Here is a 22,430-nt window from a genome sequence, read left to right as displayed (position 1 = left end):
AGTGTGCCAGATGGACTGGAAGAGTGCATACCCAATAACATTCTCTCCTTTTTTCAGCTACTCAAGGGTCATGTTACAAGCTCATGGTGCCTTTCCTCACTTCAATTTAGGAACTGTAGTATGAACCACTTCTTGGTTAACAGAAAGTGGCTTTATCAGGACTTCCTGTCTCACTTCAAGCAGAAGAGGGACACTAGATGAACAGTCAAGGAGCATCTTGAAATAATCTTCCCATTGATCCAACTGATCTTGCATACTGGCTCATGCTGCCATCTCAGTTCTTTACTAGACAAGCTGGTGATGATTTTCGACATTTTATGGTTGGGAGGAACTGTAACCCAAGCATCTGGACCTGTTTATTATTTTACTAGGGCTGTTGATTAATTGCTGTTAACTCATGTGATTAACTAGAAAAAAAAAGAAATGCGTTTAACTGCACTTTTAATAGGACTGTTAAGCAATTAGAAATACCAGATGAAATGTATTAAATATTTTGGGTGTTCTTCTACATTTTCAAATATATTTCAATTACAACACAATACGAAGTGTATAGTGCTCACGTGATCATTTTTACAGCGCAAATATTTGTAATAAAAATCATATAAATAAAAAAAAATTATTTTTCAGTTCACCTCATACACAATACCATAGTGCAATCTCTTTATTGTGAAGGTGCAACTTTCAAATGTAGAGACCCTCTTTAGCCAATAAGCAAAATATTCTCAGACACATTAGTAAAATTTCAAAATGATATATCGGGATTTGTCTCTGACTGATGCTAGTGGGAGCTGTATGGCAAAATTATTTGCATACTGCTTTGAAACTTACCCCTACAGGTCCTAATAAAGGTCTTTTTAAACAGTGCTGAGAGCAAGTAATATGAGATTTAAATCTCTCCCCATTTTTGCAATGGAAGATTTAAACTTACCTTATGGCTACAAGAGGCACTGTAGGAAGAAATCAATGTTTTGTGTCCCTTAGACTTTGGGCAACTAAAGCATTTGTGCAAATAGAATGGCTCAAGTGCAGTGTCTTTATAGTTGGCTTTGCAACTTGACAGTTACAGAGAAGCAAGATATATATTTTTCAGTGAACTTGCCTTAGAGAAAGGACATGCTCAGGGTTCATTAGAATGCATATTAATTGTACTGAGAGTGAAGCAGAGGGTTCCAAAAAGACCTCTGTCTTTTTCACCATTTAAATTAACAAACCCAAAGATCACCTGTCTCCCACTTCATGTCTGTCCCCTTCCCTCCCCACCAAAAAAAGTGCTTAAAAATATCTGCTACACGAGATGTTCTATCCCATGCATCAGGATTAAGGCTTAATATTTCTCGTTTAGAAAAAAAATATTTTCAGCAGAGACACACTTGCCCAGTTCTCTTTTTATCCCCGCATCAGATCCTGCACTGGATCATTCCCTCTGTCAAGGCTAGATGAGTACATTTCCATTAGTAGTCAGTTTGCTACTACCCTTTCAATCAAACAGAGGAGGTTACGAGGCAGCATTTCCCACCCTGGGTCTGAGTACACTGCCTGTGCTACATTCCTATCCTCCTCTGCTTTGTGAAGCTGAGGACCCAAACTCTGAGCAATACGATTGCAACGTGTTGTGCTGCTGTAAACTCCGAAGCTAGCTGACGAGACTGTTTTAAGAAAAGCACTCTAGCTATAGTGCAGCCACATATTACCATGTCATCTGTGCTGGATGCTGTATTAACTCTTATATAACACTAAATATTCTAAAGAAACTGCATATTTTATGTAAATTTTTAATACTGAAAAATTAAGCCCATTTTCCACCCTCTTCTCTCCCCACCTTCAGAAATCCCTAACCATCAAAATCCCTGTTCAAAATTTGGATCTGCAAATACCATGCTTTGAATCCACTGGTTTTAGCACTGGTTTGATTTCAGTTAGACTTGTGCAACTTGGAATTAGCATTGCTGTGTACTATTTTAGTCTCAGTAGGCTACTCATTAGCACAGGGAGCTTTATATGGGTGCCCAAATTCCTTCAGTTAAGTAGTCTTTAGGTTGGGGGCTTACAGAGTTAGAGTTTATGACAAGATTGGGATTCTTATCCATTACGTCACAGGTAAACCTTTAAATAGTGTTTTCCTCAAGTGTTTATATACCTACTATGATGGGAGCCTGATTGGATTCCTTAGAGTATGTCTACGTGGCAAATAAATAAATAAAATCCCATGGCAGTGAGTCCAAGTCCGGGTCTGCAGAGTTGGGTTTGTGGAGTACTTGCTGTGGTGCTAAAAATAGCCACGTAAATCCTAAGATTTTCCAAACTTTCTGCGGGCACGATGCCATTTTAATGAAGTCTTTCCTGTATGGAGGAAGCCATTTTGAAGAGCAAAATGGTGACCTCTGCACAATGTGACCTTGTATGTATGGTGTGCAAGGGCATGTTTTATGGAGGATGCCATTTTGTAGAGCAAAATGTCGTCCTTCATACACACCATACATGCAAGGCACACTGTGCAGGTCAAAATGGTATCCTTCGCAAAGTAGAGATTGCTACAACGCCATCTGTTGGTGGCATGACCCCATTAGGGGTTGCAACCCACAGTTTGGAAACCGCTGATGTAGATGCTCGGGTGAAGCTCAAGCTCTGAAGCCCGGAGTGGGAGGTGGGTGGGTTTCATAGCCAAGACATTATCATAAGACAAATAATAAATAAAATAATGAGGGCCTACTCCAGAGAAATCTTTAACTTTGGACTTCTTCGAGTAATAATGGGAGCTGTCACTAGCAACATAGAATGTTGATCGCTGACTGGGAGAAGGGCAACACCATTGACCACTAAATATATTCAAACCCTAATACAAAGAATAAATAAATCTCTCCCAGCCAAGGGGAAAACTTCCAAAGTAAAAGCAGTCATACTCTAATTTTTGCATGGCTTCTTCTCTGCCTGTTTGTTTCGGTTTTTGATCCAAACATATGCACAGATGCTCCCTGAAGACTGGATTCTCTTTTTGTTAATTAAAAAAAAAAAAAGGTTTGTTTAACTTTCTTTGTCAGAGGATGCTGGGATATTTTTGTTGCATAGAACTTTATACAATTTATAGTTATGATGTGTGTAGGCTACATGGTCTGAACACACTATCCTGTGTGCTTTCAGGCTTCTTGTGGGAAGGAACTGCCTTTATTGTCAGGTATCCTTCCTTGTGTGTAAATATGTTGGCTTCTTGCAGCTGAGAGGAAAGAACTTTCTCCTAGTGTGTGTGTGAAGATAAAAACACTGGCCTCTGTGTCCTATGGGAAGCCCAGCAACTGCTGTGGTACTTGCAGTCTTTGTCAACAAAACATGAAGGGGCTAAACACACGAAACTAAATGAGAAGAGAGCTACTTTTAAATTTCTTTTGAGGCCTGTTGTTACTGCTTATGTATTTTGGCTTTTCTGGGGAAGATATCCTCACAATTCTCAGGTGTGTTGGGGAGGCCTTCAGTACTATTTACTTTTTGCTGGCAGGCAGCAAGTCCTTCTGTGTTGTTGTACTGCCTTTTAGTCTAAAAGTTGATATCCTGCAAGCAGTTAGTGGTTTTAGGTCGTGTCTCTTCTTGAGTGCTGAAATTTGTGTTGAGTTCTGATTGAATTAAGCTGCTGTTACTTCATTAATTGGGCCTTGTGCTGTAATTTTTAATTAATGTAACATAAATGAATTCTGGCTGTATTGTGGCTGGTTCACAGTTCTTTTTTTTTCCCCAAAGCCTTCCAGTGTGGGTGAGTATATTGTTCTCTGAGCAGAACAAGGAAGACTTTTTTTTTTTTTGCAGTGTTTGCAGGAATCTCTTTAGCTGCATGTGAAACAAGTACTTTTAAAAAATTGAGCTAATACGAAGGCATTAGTGTCCTAAGAATAGTTTTTCTGCAAATTTTCTGAGGCAGTGTGACAATGCAAGTGATCCAAGGGTTGAAATTGAACTTCAGTAGCTGTAAAGTGCCAGCAGATTAGTCACTACTTTGGCCTTAGTATAAACCTACCGAATGTTTCCCTGGGAGGCTAAGCCGTGGCTTAAGAACCTGGCATTAGTACTCTTATCCAAATTGTGCTGTTAAGGTATACAGTGTAAGCAACTGTGTAGATGGCTTGCTGTTTCCAAATTGGCAACGCTTGCTGACTTCTGCCTTTGGAATCCTACCAAAAGTTAAATTTACCCAGCAAGCGAGTTTGTTTGCTGTGGCACTTTGCATTTAGTTTCTTAGTATAACTTGTTCCCCAATGGAGAACTGAATTTTTTTCCAGAGGATGTTTATTGACCTCTTCTCAGTTTTGATTTTGTTAATAATTCTACAGCGTAGAATAAGGACAAATTATAAAATGGCATTAGAAAATTCTGCCTTTAAATGGTCAATAGCTATGCTGATATCTTGTGATGCCTACCAGTAAGCAAATGGTGTCATGTCATATTAGCTGAAAGCACCTTCCTAGTTAATGTCTGTTGCCTATTCAATTCACAGGTGTTCCATGTACTCTTAAAATTTTAATGTTTTAAAATATTTTCTCCAACTTTGTGTAGAAAATAGCTTTGTGTCCACATCTGCCTCCTTGTGTGCCCCTCCACCTCTATTTTCTTCCTTCATTTTTAACTCCCAGTCCTATTCCCGGCTGCTAGCTCTTTCCTTAAATTACAAAATGGTGCTTATTGACCTCACTATTACAAGGCTGCTAGGAGGGTCTCAACTAAGCTATAGCATTTTAAAGAAGAGGATTTTGATTTTTGAGAAAATTACCATTTGAGTTTGTTCAGCTGATTCTTCAGTGATTTGAAGTGATTCCTGGAAGCACTTAAATGGTAGGAGTATTGTGAGCCTGTTCTTGCAATATAAATATGGGGGAGACATCAGGGAAGCAAAAATGGGAGCATAGAGGAAAAGGGAGGTAGTGTGTGTGTCAAGGAGGGTACTTCAAAAGTGGGGTGGAGAGAACTTTAAAAAAAAAAAAAAGTTGAAAACAACATTAAGTTACAAAGAAAAGACCATTCTTTTCAGTTTTGTTTAAATTTTGTTTAAATTTCTTGGAGCAATAATATTTTAAAAACATTGTATAAACTACCCGTATATACTCATTCATGAGCCAAATTTTTTTGGTAAAAAAGTGAAGCATTGAAGAGCGGGCGTCGGCTTATCAACTGGTCTACACCAAAATTTGACGATGTTAAGCTCTATTGAATTGAATATCTAATACATTGTTGTTTTGTTTACCTGGAGCGTTCTCAAGCATAGAGCCCTTCAGTTCACAGTGGCTGCGGTTCGCTGTACCCAGCCAATGGGAGCCACGGGAAGTTGCGGCCAGTTTTTGCCATTTTTGCCTGCCATCTTGGGGGGTTTGGCTTATAAACAAACAGGCTAATGGACGAGTATATACCATAGTTTCTCTCTAATATTGAACATAGCTATGTGGTAATCTTAGCAAGACACTTCAGTGCATGCCTGCTTCTGTAATGTCACCTCTGTTCAGGTGACTGATACCCTGCCTTCAGCCTCATGCTTTGCACCACAGGTGTTAAAATGCCGCACTGTGCCACAACTTGACATATTATCGTGGATCAAAAGCAAGTTTTAAAAAGGAAAAATACAATGTAACGGCAACACCACATCTGTCTCTGAAAATCTTACATAAAAAAAGTTCTATGCAGAAACAGAGGTTTATTATGACTTTAACTTACCCCTATGATACATATTGTATTTTTGATAACTAGCTAGTAGTTAAATTCATAAGGCTTACAGGAGTATAGAATTAAAGTCTAGGACTGAAACTTTTCCATGCTTTGCTTGAGCCTAAAGGTGAGTTTAACAAAATCTGTTCAGGTGCTCTTGAGTAATCAAAGCAGAGGAAACAAAATATTTTTAAAACTCGAAAACCTTTTTTTTTTCCTGTGTGGTTAACTTCAGACTTCACATTTGTCTGTATCTCACTGAGTAACAGTTGACACGTGTGCAAAGTTTTAAAATGCACAATTTCCTGCAACACTAAGGAATTGTTTTAAAATGGCATAGCTGTATAGTACAATAGGTAGATATTTGTGTGTACTAAATGTTAGCGTTTAATACCTGCAGAGTTGTACAAAAAATTAACAGGGTATGTTTGTCCTAATCTGTTTGGGAAATATTGAAATTAATCCTTTGTTTCTAATGGAGCTGAAGTAACAAAATTTGTTGTTTGTGCACCAGGATCACTGATGACAGCTCAGCTTGGAGAATAGTTTAATGCTTATACTGTTGGAAAAATAAAGCTCTGTGTAAATGCTTTGTATTTGTTAGATAATGTTAGTTGAATGCTTATACTGTTGGAAAAATAAAGCTCTGTATAAATGCTTTTGTATTTGTTGGATAGTGTTGCTGCAGAATCAATCTAGAACTCACAGTGCTTTTTGTGGTTCTCACAATAATGGCTTTTTGAATAAAATAAGTCAGCAACTAAGTTGTGATTAACACAGTATATCAAAATGCGAGAGAGTCATTGCAGATTTAATTAGTGTTACCTCTATGTGGAACTACACTGGATTTTCTTCTAGGGTTTATTGCTGACCCCAATAGGCCCTTAATTGAAGTTCCACTTTTTCAAGGAATTTGGCCAAAAAATGGTAAATGTAAGTTGGTAGATTTCAGCTAAGGCACTAGAGTAACTACATTTTTGAAAAAAAGAGCAAGCATAACAATGACAAATATTTATGTGGGTTACGGCTGATCTGGATCCGTGAAGACATGTTGTCAGGTCCTATCAGTAAAACTGAATAGTATTAATTTGTGGGAATTGTTTAAAAATTTCCCTGTGTTCATGTTTGTTACATATACATCTAACAGGTTTCAGAGTAGCAGCCGTGTTAGTCTGTATCCGCAAAAAGAAAAGGAGTACTTGTGGCACCTTAGAGACTAACCAATTTATTTGAGCATAAGCTTTCGTGAGCTACAGCTCACTTCATCGGATGCGCATCAGAACTGATTCAGCACAGAACTGTATCATGTTCATGGGGGTGGAGGGGCAGAAGGAGAGGCCCCGAGATAAATCATGTTGCCAATTATGTTATAGGCTATGTAGAAACTTTTTGTAAACAAGCAAAACCTAATGTATTTCCAAGAAAATTATTTGTAAACTAACATTAAAGTTAGAAATGCATAACAATATTGTGGGGGTAGGAAATGTATCATTAGCATTATAGTTCTAAAAATGTAAGTCAAACTCAAAAAGAAAAGGAGTACTTGTGGCACCTTAGAGACTAACCAATTTATTTGAGCATAAGCTTTCGTGAGCTACAGCTCACTTCATCGGATGCATACTGTGGAAAGTGTAGAAGATCTTTTTATACACACAAAGCATGAAAAAATACCTCCTCCCACCCCACTCTCCTGCTGGTAATAGCTTATCTAAAGTGATCACTCTCCTTACAATGTGTATGATAATCAAGTTGGGCCATTTCCAGCACAAATCCAGGTCTCTCCCCCCCCCCCCCAAACCCACTCTCCTGCTGGTAATAGCTTATCTAAAGTGACCACTCTCCTCACTTTAGATAAGCTATTACCAGCAGGAGAGTGGGTTTGTGTGGGGGGGGGGGGGGCGGTGAGAGAACCTGGATTTGTGCTGGAAATGGCCAGGAGAGTGATCACTTTAGATAAGATATTACCAGCAGGAGAGTGGGGTGGGAGGAGGTATTTTTTCATGCTTTGTGTGTATAAAAAGATCTTCTACACTTTCCACAGTATGCATCCGATGAAGTGAGCTGTAGCTCACGAAAGCTTATGCTCAAATAAATTGGTTAATCTCTAAGGTGCCACAAGTACTCCTTTTCTTTTTGCGAATACAGACTAACACGGCTGTTACTCTGAAATCTGTCAAACTCAAAGGTAAGCAAAAAGAAAAGGAGGACTTGTGGCACCTTAGAGACTAACCAATTTATTTGAGCATGAGCTTTCGTGAGCTACAGCTCACTTCATCGGATGCATACTGTGGAAATTGCAGAAGACATTATATACACAGACACCATGAAACAATACCTCCTCCCACCCCACTCTCCTGCTGGTAATAGCTTATCTAAAGTGATCATCAAGTTGGGCCATTTCCAGCACAAATCCAGGTTTTCTCATCCTCCGCCCCCCCACAGACAAACTCACTCTCTTGTTGGTAATAGCCCATCCAAAGTGACCACTCTCTTCACAATGTGTATGATAATCAAGGTGGGCCATTTCCTGCAGAAATCCAGGTTCTCTCACCCCCCTCCAAAAACCACACACACAAACTCACTCTCCTGCTGGGTAATAGCCTATCCAAAGTGACCACTCTACTTACAACCTGCATGAAAATCAAGGTGGGCCATTTCCAGCACAAATACAGGTTTTCTCACCACCACCCCCCCCCACACACACACACAAACTCACTCTCCTGCTGGCAATAGCTCATCCAAAGTGACCACTCTCCCTACAATGTGCATGACAATCAAGGTGGGCCACTTCCAGCATAAATCCAAGTTTAACCAGAATGTCTGGGGGGGGGGGGGGGGGAAGAGGAGGAAAAAACAAGGGGAAATAGGCTACCTTGCATAATGACTTAGCCACTCCCAGTCTCTATTTAAGCCTAAATTAATAGTATCCAATTTGCAAATGAATTCCAATTCAGCAGTTTCTCGCTGGACTCTGGATTTGAAGTTTTTTTGTTGTAAGATAGCGACCTTCATGTCTCTGATTGCGTGACCAGAGAGATTGAAGTGTTCTCCGACTGGTTTATGAATGTTAAAATTCTTGACATCTGATTTGTGTCCATTTATTCTCAAAACTGGATACTCTCATAAAAAACCAACCTTCCACACAAACTTCCTCGTGGCTGGATTTTACTAAAACTAGACAAGCCATTTACAACGCCCACTTTGCTTCTCTACAAAAGAAAAAGGACACTAAACTTTCTAAACTACTACATGCTACAAGGGGCCACAGCAATGGTTCCCTCAACCCACCCAGCAATATTGTTAACCTATCCAACTATACTCTCAGCCCAGCAGAAGCAGCTGTCCTATCTCGGGGCCTCTCCTTCTGCCCCTCCACCCCCACGAACATGATACAGTTCTGTGGTGACCTAGAATCCTATTTTCGACGTCTCCGACTCAAGGAATATTTCCAAAATACCTCTGAACAACATACTAATCCACAGAGGCCTCCCGACCAACATTACAAAAAGAAGGATTCTAGGTGGACTCCTCCTGAAGGTCAAAACAGCAGACTGGACTTCTACATAGAGTGCTTCCGCCGACGTGCACGGGCTGAAATTGTGGAAAAGCAGCATCACTTGCCCCATAACCTCAGCCATGCGGAACACAATGGCATCCACAGCCTCAGAAACAACTCTGACATCATAATCAAAAAGGCTGACAAAGGAGGTGCTGTTGTCATCATGAATAGGTCGGAATATGAACAAGAGGCTGCTCGGCAGCTCTCCAACACCACTTTCTACAAGCCATTACCCTATGATCCCACTGAGAGTTAGCAAAAGCAACTACAGCATTTGCTCAAGAAACTTCCTGAAAAAGCACAAGATCAAATCCGCACAGACACACCCCTGGAACCCCGACCTGGGATATTCTATCTACTACCCAAGATCCATAAACCTGGAAATCCTGGGCGCCCCATCATCTCAGGCATTGGCACCCTGACAGCAGGATTGTCTGGCTATGTAGACTCCCTCCTCAGGCCCTACGCTACCAGCACTCCCAGCTACCTTCGAGATACCACTGACTTCCTGAGGAAACTACAATCCATCGGTGATCTTCCTGATAACACCATCCTGGCCACAATGGATGTAGAAGCCCTCTACACCAACATTCCACACAAAGATGGACTACAAGCCGTCAAGAACACTATCCCCGATAATGTCACGGCTAACCTGGTGGCTGAACTTTGTGACTTTGTCCTTACCCGTAACTATTTTACATTTGGGGACAATGTATACCTTCAGATCAGCGGCACTGCTGTGGGTACCCGCATGGCCCCACAGTATGCCAACATTTTTATGGCTGATTTAGAACAACGCTTCCTCAGCTCTTGTCCCCTAACGCCCCTACTCTACTTGCGCTATATTGATGACATCTTCATCATCTGGACCCATGGAAAAGAAGCCCTTGAGGAATTCCACCATGATTTCAACAATTTCCATCCCACCATCAACCTCAGCCTGGTCCAGTCCACACAAGAGATCCACTTCCTGGACACTACCGTGCTAATAAACAATGGTCACATAAACACCACCCTATACCGGAAACCTACTGACCGCTATTCCTACCTACATGCCTCCAGCTTTCACCCTGACCCCACCACACGATCCATCGTCTACAGCCAAGCTCTGCGATACAACCGCATTTGCTCCAACCCCTCAGACAGAGACAAACACCTATAAGATCTCTATCAAGCATTCTTACAACTACAATACCCACCTGCGGAAGTGAAGAAACAGATTGATAGAGCCAGAAGAGTTCTCAGAAGTCACCTACTACAGGACAGGCCTAACAAAGAAAATAACAGAACGCCACTAGCCGTCACCTTCAGCCTCCAACTAAAACCCCTCCAACGCATTATTAAGGATCTACAACCTATCCTGAGGGATGACCCAACACTCTCACAAATCTTGGGAGACAAGCCAGTCCTTTCCTACAGACAGCCCCCCAACCTGAAGCGAATACTCACCAACAACCACATACCACACAACAGAACCACTAACCCAGGAACCTATCCTTGCAACAAAGCCCGTTGTCAACTGTGCCCACATATCTATTCAGGGGACACCATCACAGGGCCTAATAACATCAGCCACACTATCAGAGGCTCGTTCACCTGCACATCCACCAATGTGATATATGCCATCATGTGCCAGCAATGCCCCTCTGCCATGTACATTGGTCAAACTGGACAGTCTGTACGTAAAAGAATAAATGGACACAAATCAGATGTCAAGAATTATAACATTCATAAACCAGTCGGAGAACACTTCAATCTCTCTGGTCACGCAATCGGAGACATGAAGGTCGCTATCTTACAACAAAAAAACTTCAAATCCAGAGTCCAGCGAGAAACTGCTGAATTGGAATTCATTTGCAAATTGGATACTATTAATTTAGGCTTAAATAGAGACTGGGAGTGGCTAAGTCATTATGCAAGGTAGCCTATTTCCCCTTGTTTTTTCCTCCTCTCCCCCCCCCCCCCCCGACATTCTGGTTAAACTTGGATTTATGCTGGAAGTGGCCCACCTTGATTGTCATGCACATTGTAGGGAGAGTGGTCACTTTGGATGAGCTATTGCCAGCAGGAGAGTGAGTTTGTGTGTGTGTGTGGGGGGGGTGGTGGTGGTGAGAGAACCTGTATTTGTGCTGGAAATGGCCCACCTTGATTTTCATGCAGGTTGTAAGTAGAGTGGTCACTTTGGATAGGCTATTACCCAGCAGGAGAGTGAGTTTGTGTGTGTGGTTTTTGGAGGGGGGTGAGAGAACCTGGATTTCTGCAGGAAATGGCCCACCTTGATTATCATACACATTGTGAAGAGAGTGGTCACTTTGGATGGGCTATTACCAACAAGAGAGTGAGTTTGTCTGTGGGGGGGCGGAGGATGAGAAAACCTGGATTTGTGCTGGAAATGGCCCAACTTGATGATCACTTTAGATAAGCTATTACCAGCAGGAGAGTGGGGTGGGAGGAGGTATTGTTTCATGGTGTCTGTGTATATAATGTCTTCTGCAATTTCCACAGTATGCATCCGATGAAGTGAGCTGTAGCTCACGAAAGCTCATGCTCAAATAAATTGGTTAGTCTCTAAGGTGCCACAAGTACTCCTTTTCTTTTTGCGAATACAGACTAACACGGCTGTTACTCTGAAACCTGTCAAAAGTTAAGGTTATGGTTAAAGAAAAACAAGCAAAAAAATCTGTGTGGAAATAGTGTTATGATATCCAAAAGAACTTCAACTCTTTCCTCATATTCCCCTCACTTTGTACACTTCTGTGTAAAGTAGATAAATGTCTGATAGGTATCACAACTGACATTTTAAACCTTGGATACCTTGCTAGTTCAGACAGGAACTTGACTGGCTGACTGCATGGTAGACGGTGTGTGCTTTGGGGACTCACTTGGGTCTATAGACACTTAAAACTATTTCCAAAATGGTTTCAACAACACAGTATAATTAGCTTAACTGAAAGGTATACAAGGTTTAAGAAATAAGCAAGAGGGAGCCCAATAATTTTGGATGCTAAAGGATTTGTTAGATGTAAAATTTTTGATGTCTTGAATGATGATCATATAGGAGGAAGATGGGATTTCAGTCATGCAGGTCTTTGTATATATGGAAGTATAATACCTAATATTGATTCATTTAGCCTCTCAGACTCTGAAGCAGATAAGTATTATCCCATCTTGTATATGAAACTGACACACCAGAGATTAAGACGCACCAGAGATTTTTTTTTTCTTCCAGGTCATACAGGGAGTCTGTAGCAGAGCCAGGAATAGAACTGGGGCATCAGGCCACTCACTTTTGTGCCTCAGTCAGAAGACCAACCTTGTGTTGTTTGTGATGGGGAGGATGCTATTGCTCTCTCATCAAAGGAGGATAGACTGGAGACTGGTCTTGGGTTAAAGATGACACATCCGTAGTCAATGAGAGCGATGTGTGCAGTTGTATGTCTAGCATGTGGCTCATAGTCATAGCTAATATTAAAATGATGTGTGTTATGATGGAGCAGTAACAAGATCATAGTTAAAATTGCATCAGGGTTTATAACTCTATAATAAAGTAAGGACATAAATGGCCATACTGAATGAGACCAGTGGTCCACTGGCTGGTGCAAGATGTGCCAGAAGGAATGAACAGAACAGGGCAGTTTGAATGATCCATCCGGTTTTCCAGTCCCAACTTCTGGCAATTAGAGGTTTAGGGACACCTAGAATATGGGTTGTGTCCCTGACCATCTTGGCTAATGGCCATTGTTGGACCTATCCTTCATCAACTTATCTAGATCTTTTTTGAACCCAGTTATACTTTTGGCTTTCACAACATCCCCTGGCAATGAGTTCCACCGGTTGATTTGTGTGTTGTGTGAAGAAGTACTTCCTTATGTTAGTTTAAAACTTTCTGCCTATTAATTTCATTTGCTAACCTCTTGGTCTTGTTTTGTGTGAAAGGGTGAAAAACACTTCCTAAATTCACTTTCTCCACACCATCATGATTTTATAGACCCCTGTCACAGTGGTGTTCAAACTTTTTTTCTGGCAACCCAGCTGAAGATAATTGTTGATGCCCATGACCCAATGGAGCTGGGGATGAGGGGTTTGGGGTGTGTGTGGGGGGGTCAAGACTCTGGGCTGGGGGTGCAGGCTCTGGGGTGGGGCCAGGGATGAGGGGCCTGGGTGCAGGAGGGAGCTCTGGGTTTAGGGCGGGGCTCAGGGCTGGGGCAGGAGATTGGGGTGCAGGCTTATCTCCAGTGGCTCCCAGTCAGCGGCACAGCCAGGGTGCAGAGGCAGGCTTCCCGTTTGTCCTAGCATCATGGACTGCTCTGCGCCCCAGAAGCGGCCAGCAGCAGGTCCGGCTCAGTAGCATAGCTAGCGGGGGAGTGGCCGTTCTCCCACCAAGAAGAAGTGGTGCCTTTTTAATTTTTTGGCTCCTTTTTAATTTTTACTCACCCGGCAGCGCTCCGGGTCTTCGGCGGCTGGTCAGGCGGCGTTCTGGGTCCTTCACTTGCTCCGGGCTTTGGTGGCATTTCGGTGTCAGGGGGTCCTTCAGTGCTGCCGAAGACCGGAGCGCATGAAGGACCTGATGCCAAAGACCCGGAGCGCCGCTGGGTGAGTACAAGCGGGTGGCATCTTTTTTTATCTCCGCTCCCCCTGTTTTCTCCACCTGGCTACGCCACTGGTCCGGCTCCTAGGCGGAGGCTCGCAAACCTCTCTGCATGGCTCTCACCCGCAAACACCACCTTCCCCCCTCCCAGCTCCCATTGGCTGGGAACCGGCCAATGGGAGTGTGGAGCCGGTGCTCGGGGCAGGGGCAGTGCGCGGAGCCCTGTGGCTCCCCTGCCTAGGAGCCGGACCTGCTGCTGGCTACTTCCAGGGCACAGCACTACTAGTTTTTACTGGGCGGCCGCCAGGGTCCCTCAGTGCTGAGCAAGGCAACCTCTCGTGCCTTGCATTCTGCGACCCAGTACTGTATTGTGACTCAAAGTTTGAAAACCAATGCTCTATCATATCCCCTCTTAGTCATCCCTTTTCCAACCTGAACGGTCCCAGTCTTATTTTAATTTCTCCTGTTCCATATTCCAGGATTTTTCCAGGAACTGAGGTGAGGCTGACTGGCCTGTAGTTCCCAGGATCCTCCTCCTTCCCTTTTTTAAAGATGGGCACTACATTAGCCTTTTTCCAGTTGTCTGGGACTTCCCCCGATCACCATGAGTTTTCAAAGATAATGGCCAATGGCTCTGCAATCACATCCGCCAACTCCTTTAGCACTCTCGGATGCAGCGCGTCTGGCCCCATGGACTTGTGCTCGTTCAGCTTTTCTAAATAGTCCCGAACCACTTCTTTCTCCACAGAGGGCTGGTCACCTCCTCCCCATGCTGTGCTACCCAGTGCAGTAGTCTGGGAGCTGACCTTTTTTGTGAAGACAGAGGCAGAAAAAGCATTGAGTACATTAGCTTTTTCCACATCCTCTGTCACTAGGTTGCCTCCCTCATTCAGTAAGGGGCCCACACTTTCCTTGACTTTCTTCTTGTTGCTAACATACCTGAAGAAACCCTTCTTGTTACCCTTAACATCTCTTGCTAGCTGCAACTGCAGGTGTGATTTGGCCTTCCTGATTTCACTCCTGCATGCCTGAGCAATATTTTTATACTCTTCCCTGGTCATTTGTCCAATCTTCCACGTCTTGTAAGCTTCTTTTTTGTGTGTTTTGACGCCAAGAGCTCTTTCTTGTGGTAACAGCTAATTTAGACCCCATCATTTTATATGTATAGTTAGGATTATGTTTTCCAATGTATATTACTTTGCATTTATCAACATTAAATTTCATCTGCCATTTTGTTGTCCAGTCATTCAGTTTTGTGAGGTCACTTTGTAGCTCCTCAGTCAGCTTTGGACTTAACTGTCTTGAGGAATTTTTTATTATCTGCAAATTTTGCCACCTCACTGTTTACCTCTTTTTCCACCTGATTTATGAATATGTTGAACAGCACAGGCCCTAGTACAGTACAGATCATTGGAGAACCCTGTTTACCTCTCTCCATTGTGAAAACTGACCATTTATTCCTCTCCTGTGTTTCAGTGAATTACAATCAATGACTCCTTACTTTGCTTAAGAGCCTTTGATGAGTGACCTTGTCAAGGTCTTTCTGAAAGTCCAGGTACACTGTATCTACTGGATCATCCTTGTCCATATGTTTGTTGACCCCCCCCCCCCCCGAATTCTAATAGACTGGTGATGCCTGATTTCCCTTTATGAAAGCTATGTTGACTCTTCCCCAGCATATTTTGTTCATCTGTCTGCCTGATAATTCTATTCTTTACTACAGTTTCAACCAGTTTGCCTGATTCTGAAGTTAGGTTTATTGACCTGTAATAGTCAGGGTTGTCTCTGGAGTCTTTTTTAAAAATTGGCATTACATTAGCTATCCTCCAGTCATCTGGTGCAGTGCTGATTTAACCAATAGGTTATGTACCACAGTTAGTAGTTCTGCAATTTCATATACGAGTTCCTTCAGAACTCTTTGGTGAATACCATCTGGTCCTGATGACTTTTGTTCCAAAACATCCTCTATTGACATCTCAGTCTGGGACAGTTCCTCAGAGTTGTCACCTAAAAAGAATGGCTCAGGTGTGGGAGTCTTCCTCACATCCTCTGCAGTGAGGAGTGATGCAAAGAATTAAGGTATGGCTACACTTGCAGATGTAGAGCGCTTTGAGTTAAACCAGCCTTCGTAGAGCGGAGTAGGGAAAGTGCTGCAGTCTGTCCACACTGACAGCTTCAAGTGCACCGGCGTGGCCACATTTGCAGCACTTGCAGCGGCATTGGGAGCGGTGCAATATGGGCAGCTATCCCAGCATGCAATTAACTGCAACGTGCTTTTCAAATGGGGTGGGGTGGAGTGTGACAGGGAGTGTGGTGTGTGTATGTGGGGGGAGAGAGAGAGTGGGTTTTTGGGGGGCTGAGAGCATGTCAGCATGCTGTGTTGTAAGTTCAGACAGCAGCAGACCTCCCCCGCCTCTCTCTCTCACACAGCATTCCACAGTAATGGCTTGCTCCGCAGAAATGGAGCTTTCAGAGGGCTTATCCGCATTCCTAGGTGAGTTCAAAACAATGAGAAGAGTGGCCACTTGACTTGAGGGGATTATGGGACGTTTCTGGAGGATGATCAGAGCGCAGTAATGCAACACCTTGTTCACACTGACGCCGAGCGTTTCAGCCACTACGCAACAAGTGTTAATCTTCTTGCCGAGGTGGAGTACCAGGAGCGCTCTAGCCATGGAGTCAGAGCGCTCTACTGGCCTTGCCAGTGTGACGGGGAGTGAGCTAGGGTGCCCAAGGCTGCTTTAATGCGCTTTAACTCGCAAGTGTAGCCAAGCCTAAGTTTAGCTTCTCCACAGCCACCTTGTTTTCTTGAGTGCTCCTTTAACACCTCAATCATCCAGTGGCCCCACTGATTGATTGTTTGGCAGGCTTCCTGCTTCTGATGTGCTTAAAAAAATTTTTGGTGTTAGTTTTTGTCTTTTGCTAGTTGTTGTACAAGTTATTTTTTGGCTTATCTAATCATACTTTTACACTTGGCTTGCCGAAGTTTATGCTCGTTTCTACTTTCCTCATAGGAGAGTTTTGACTTCCAATTTTTAAAGGATGTCTTTTTGTCTCTAACTGCCTCTTTCACTCTGTTTAGCCATCATGGCAGTTTTTAGTCCTCTTACTTTTTTTATTTATTTGGGTTATACATATAGTCCGAGCCTCTGTTATGGTGTGTTTAAAAAGTTCCCTTCAGTTTGCAAACATTAACTCTTGTGACTGTTCCTTTTAACTTCAATTTGACTAGCCGCCTCATTTTTTGTGTAGTTCCCTTTTTGAAGTTAAGGATTTCTTTGGTATTTTCCGCCATACAAGGACGTTAAAATTTATTACATTATGGTCGCTATTAGTGAGTTGTTCAGCTATATTCACCTCTTTGACCAGATCCTGTCCTCCCCTTAGGACTAAATCAAGAATTGGCTCTCCTCTTGTGGGATCCAGGACTAGCTGTTCCAAGAAGCAGTCACTAATGGTGTCTAGAAATTTTATCTCTGCATCCTGTCATGAGGTGACATGTTCCCAGTCAGTATTGGGATACTTAAAATCCCCCATTATTATTGGGTTTTCTGTTTTTTTTTCTGAATCCTCTCTAATCTCCCTGAGTATTTCACTATCACCATCACCTCCTGGTCAGGTGGTCGGTAGTCTATTCCTACTGCTATACTCTTATTATTCAAGCATGGAATTTTGATCAATAGAGATTGTTGTAGTATTTGATTCATTTAAGATTTTTACTATATTTGACTCTGCTTTCTTTCGCATACAGTGCCATTCCAGCCATGCGAACTACTCTGTCATTACTATATATTTGTACCCTGGTATTACGTATCCTATTGATTATCTGTGAAATAACTATAAATCAAACAGTGAACCTCCATGGGAGTTTGAAACTTGAGTATTAAGAGTTTGCTTTGTTTCTGCAGGTCCCTTAACATGGACTTTGAGAATCAAGACAAAGAGAAAGACAGCAGCAGCTCACCTGGGTCTTTCAATGGCAACAGCACCAATAACAGTAAGTACTCTCCAACTGCTCACATTAGTCCTTCCTGTCTTCCCATCAGCCAATCTAGTATGCTGCATTCAGGAATTTATCATGGTTTGTATTCTTGCACTGTGCTGCTTGAATTCTTATGATGTAGCAAAGACATTCTGTGTAAGCCAATCTGACGTGCAGACTTATGAACTGTGAGCCCCATAGTGCTGTTATCAAACATGCCCACAGATACTAAAGATTCAAAACATTCATATATACACTATTGCATGCTTCACAGTTGTGATAGAGGTGGAAGACTTCTCTTCTTAGTTCTTTTGAGCAGTTAGTATTAAAAATAGATTGTAATTAAATTATATGCTGTTCTGAGGTGATCATCACTATAAAGTACCTGAGTATGTCACAAGCACTGATGAATTTATCCTCACCTTTACTTCAGACATAGGGAAATATTATTCAGTTTTACCAATAAGTAAACGTTGAGACACCAAGGTCAAATAACTTGTCCAAAGACACACAGGAAGACTGACAGAACTGAGGCTACAGCCCTGATCTCTTGAATCCGAGTCCACATTTTTAAATCTGGTCTTGATTGGCAAAGCAATAATTCTGTATTCCAACCTGAGCGTCTTTGTTTAAATTGTTAGAGGTTGAGAGTTAATGTGCAGTGCTAACATGTCCCCTTTAAAATATGGGGTTCATTCTTAAAGCAAAAAGGGGGTGAATGAATAAGAAGCTAAGTTCACGTGGGCTATGGGTGCTATTTAGGATACAAGTAAGTTGCTCTGCTAAAATGGGATGGGCCCAAGCAAGATGTGCTGAATTTCTTGGCTTTATTGTTGTTCCCTGGAGCTCAAAAGAGGCTGACTTTGAGTCCCTTCTCAGCTCTTCGCAGAATGTAAAATTTTGAGCCAGTAGGCTTCCAAAAAATAATTTACAGTACCCCACCTGGGCCAGATATACACATTTTAAGGGAGATTGGTAAATTAACTGTTCTGACACAGCAATTTAGTCAAAGTCTGCAGTGTGTATAGCTCTGATCTTAAAAGATGTTGTTACTTTCAGGGTGGCACCCTTGTCTCCTGTTAAGCAGTTCAGTTTGGAGGAACTTACTTCACGTATATTCATGTACTTGTATGTTCCCTATGAATGTAGCATCTGAGACACAGGGTTTTACCGAGTGATACTCGCTGTGTATGCTCTCAGACATTTGTTCTGTTTTTTTAATAGAGCCTCATCCTTGTTGCCAGTTTTTTTCTACCTGAAGAGCCTACATGTACTTTGAGTCTTGATAATGACTTCTAGTAACAGATTAAGAAGTAAACAGATATTTAAAGAGTTTATCCACCTGGGGAGTCATTCTGGAATAACTATTCCTGATAAATTCATTATGTGTATATATGCTCTTATTCTGAAATAAGAGTGCCATATTCCAAATTAGTTTAATCCATTGATACTCAGGAGAGCATCAGAGACACTTTTCTTCATAGTGCTGTGTTCTGCCACAAGAGAATAATAGGGAGCTTCTCTGTCTGTCTTGTTTGGAGCCATGTGTTTTTCTCCCAGAATAATGGTCAGACGTCTCCCTAAGTTTAGGCCTTAAACATATTGTATTTTATGTGAACCATGATATGGCTTTGCCTACATTTCCTAATCCATTACAGCTCCAAGGAAGAAGTGTACACTGCAGAGCTCTTAACATCTAGGAGTTTGTGAACAGAAAAACTCAGAGTCTCTCAGAAGCTCCCTGACCCCTTTCCTAATAGACTACAGTTGATCAGAGCACTGAGTTGATAGCAAGCACTGAGATGGCTGTTTTAGAAACCTTGCAACGTCTATGTCATAACATAAGAATGGCCATACTGGGTCAGACTAAAAGGTCCATCTAACCCAGTATCCTGTCTTCTGATAGTGGCCAATGCCAGGTGTCCCAGAGGGAATGAACAGAGCAGGTAATCATCAAGTGATCCATCCCCTGTTGCCCATTCCCAGCTTCTGGCAAACAGAGGATGGGGGCACCATCCCTGCCCATCCTGGCTAATAGCCATTGGTTAACCTATCCTCCATGAATTTATCTAGTTCTTTTTTGAACCCTGTTATAGTTTTGGCCTTCACAAAATCATCATAATCTTTCAACACATTATTACAAATGCTTAGTGCTTATACAAATGCTTTCCATCTTCAGGGCACTTTGTAAACATTAATTCATAGAATCATAGAATATCAGGGTTGGAAGGGACTTCAGGAGGTCATCTAGTCCAACCCCCTGCTCAAAACAGAACCAATCCCCAACTAAATCATCCCAGCCAGGGCTTTGTCAAGCCTGATCTTAAAAACTTCAAAGGAAGGCGATTCCACCACCTCCCTAGGTAATGCATTCCAGTGCTTCACCACCCTCTTAGTGAAAAAGTTTTTCCTAATATCCAACCTAAACCTCCCCCACTGCAACTTGAGACCATTACTCCTCATTCTGTCATCTGTTACCACTGAGAACAGTCTAGATCCATCCTCTTTGGAACCCCCTTTCAGGTAGTTGAAAGCAGCTATCAAATCCCCCCTCATTCTTCTCTTCTTCAGACTAAATAATCCCAGTTTCCTCAGCCTCTCCTCATAAGTCGTGTGTTCCAGTCCCCTAATCATTTTTGTTGCCCTCCACTGGATGCTTTCCAATTTTTTCATATCCTTTTTGTAGTGTGGGACCCAAAATTGGACACAGTACTCCAGATGAGGCCTCACCAATGTCGAATCGAGGGGAACGATCACGTCCCTCGCTCTGCTGGCAATGCCCCCACTTTTACATCCCAAAATGCCATTGGCCTTCTTGACAACAAGGGCACACCATTGACCTATAACAACCCTTTTAGGTGGGTTATGGTGTGTAACTATTGTAATATGGGAAATTGAAATGCACACAAATTATATTCTCTTGCCTTGAGGAAGGCAGTTATTAGAGCCACAATTAGAACATGGGAATTGATAGGTCCCAACTCCTCACATCAGCATAATGTCTATTTATAGTACAATTCTGCTACCATTTTATATCATCCAAGGTAATGTCTAGATTCAGAGCAACTGGATTCTTTAATTTTTCTTTTGGACTATGCCAGCTGTTTTGAAATAACAGATCCTTGGGGTTTAAAGTAAATAATTGTGTCATGTGGATGACATTATTTCTGTGGATATTATTGGTAGGCCCTACCTTATGTTGCTTTTTTTTTTTTGGTAAGGACACTGAAATGTTGGTGACTGAAAACCAAGTTGTTGGTTTAAGATTTTGTGTGGGCTTAATGTGTTTTGAAGCATGGAAATCTTGACTAGTGATACCAATATATCTGAGTGAGCAACCTATTCAAACATAACTTGGAAAATTAAAACAGTCATTCTTGTGCTCTATGGTAGTGCTACTCAAAGTGGTGGTCCGCGGACCGATGCCAGTCCGTGAGCCATCGGCTGCCGGTCTGCGCACACATTGGAAAAAAAAATTGCCGGTCCCCCACATCAGGTAGATTGAGAAGCACTGCTCTGTGGTATATGGTACATCACCCTTAAAACCTCACCTTTAAAATCCTGTAATTCTACCTGATTCTGCATGTAGCAATGTTTGTAAATATTTTGGGGACACAGCTATGACGTTAGACTGGGTGTGCACCCATTACGTTCTGTTTTGTCAATATTGCATTGAAGGCCAGCTTTTCATCACAAATGTTGTTTCTTTACCCAGATAGTTCTTCTTTGAGTGATGGTCCATATTGTATTCCACTGAGGGTTATATGCATGTGTTCAGAGCCTGAGATTTCTGAAAATAGTAGTGTCCGTTGGTCCACGCATGTGCCCTTGCTCCACCTCATGCTTCTGTCCAAGGCAATAAAGGGCAGGGCCCTCAGTTTCTTCTCAGCATCACATGGTCCGAGTGAAGCCTCTTCTGTTCTCTCATCTCTTGTGATGCACTTCCCTAAAACACAGAAAAGGCTGTTTTATTTCTGTATATAGTTGTTGTTTTTTAGTATTTTTTTTGTTTGCAGAAGTAGTTTTTAGGATTTTAAGGACTTGGGGATGCCATTTTACTGGTCATGCATGCGTGGCGCCCCCCCCCCCCCCCCCCCCGCCTATGCCTGGGTACTGGATTATGCCAAAGATGCCGGGCTTCAAGATCTGCACCTCCAACCCTTGCTCGTTCCCCTTTACTTCATGGGGGAAGCCCACATTTCATCTAGATGCAGTATCTGCCTCTCCTTCCCAAGATGTACCCAGGAAGACTGGGCCCTCCACCTCAAGAACCACCTCATGGAGGTCAGCATGAGGCCTCAGTTGGATCCAGGCCATGGACACTCCTTCCTCCCCCCCATACATCAGCCTGAGCAGTTGAGGAGCGCACCTCCTACCAAGGAGCACCAGTCCAGTCCTGCTGGTATCAGTGCCAGGGCGTAGCCGTGAGGCAAGGAAGCATACACATAACCATGGCAGTAAATCTTTCTCCAGACCCAAGAAGGATGGTCCTCCATCCAGTTCTGGCCACAAAGAAGCAGCCATTTCCAAGGCTCACAAGCATGATAGGAAGGCACACTGGATGTCCAATCCATCAGTTCCATCCACTGAGCTGTGAACTCCTTCCACGTCAGCCCTGCTGA

The 22,430-nt window shown here is 42.5% G+C and overlaps 1 protein-coding gene across 3 annotated transcripts in view; it reads left to right on the top strand.

Moving 5' to 3' along the window:
* Nucleotides 1-22,430, top strand: part of SPPL3 (signal peptide peptidase like 3) — a 145,839-nt gene that overhangs the window by 89,073 nt on the left and 34,336 nt on the right. For all 3 annotated transcript variants that reach the window (XM_074972394.1, XM_074972395.1, XM_074972396.1), the window contains one exon: nucleotides 17,735-17,823. In XM_074972394.1, the coding sequence (XP_074828495.1) occupies nucleotides 17,735-17,823 (89 nt within the window). The remainder of the gene's footprint in view (nucleotides 1-17,734; nucleotides 17,824-22,430) is intronic.

Source organism: Natator depressus, chromosome 15 (genome assembly GCF_965152275.1).
Source record: "Natator depressus isolate rNatDep1 chromosome 15, rNatDep2.hap1, whole genome shotgun sequence".
Taxonomy (NCBI): domain Eukaryota; kingdom Metazoa; phylum Chordata; order Testudines; family Cheloniidae; genus Natator; species Natator depressus.
The sequence above is the reverse complement of the archived record's forward strand: the minus strand, read 5'-3'. Positions and strand labels throughout refer to the sequence as shown.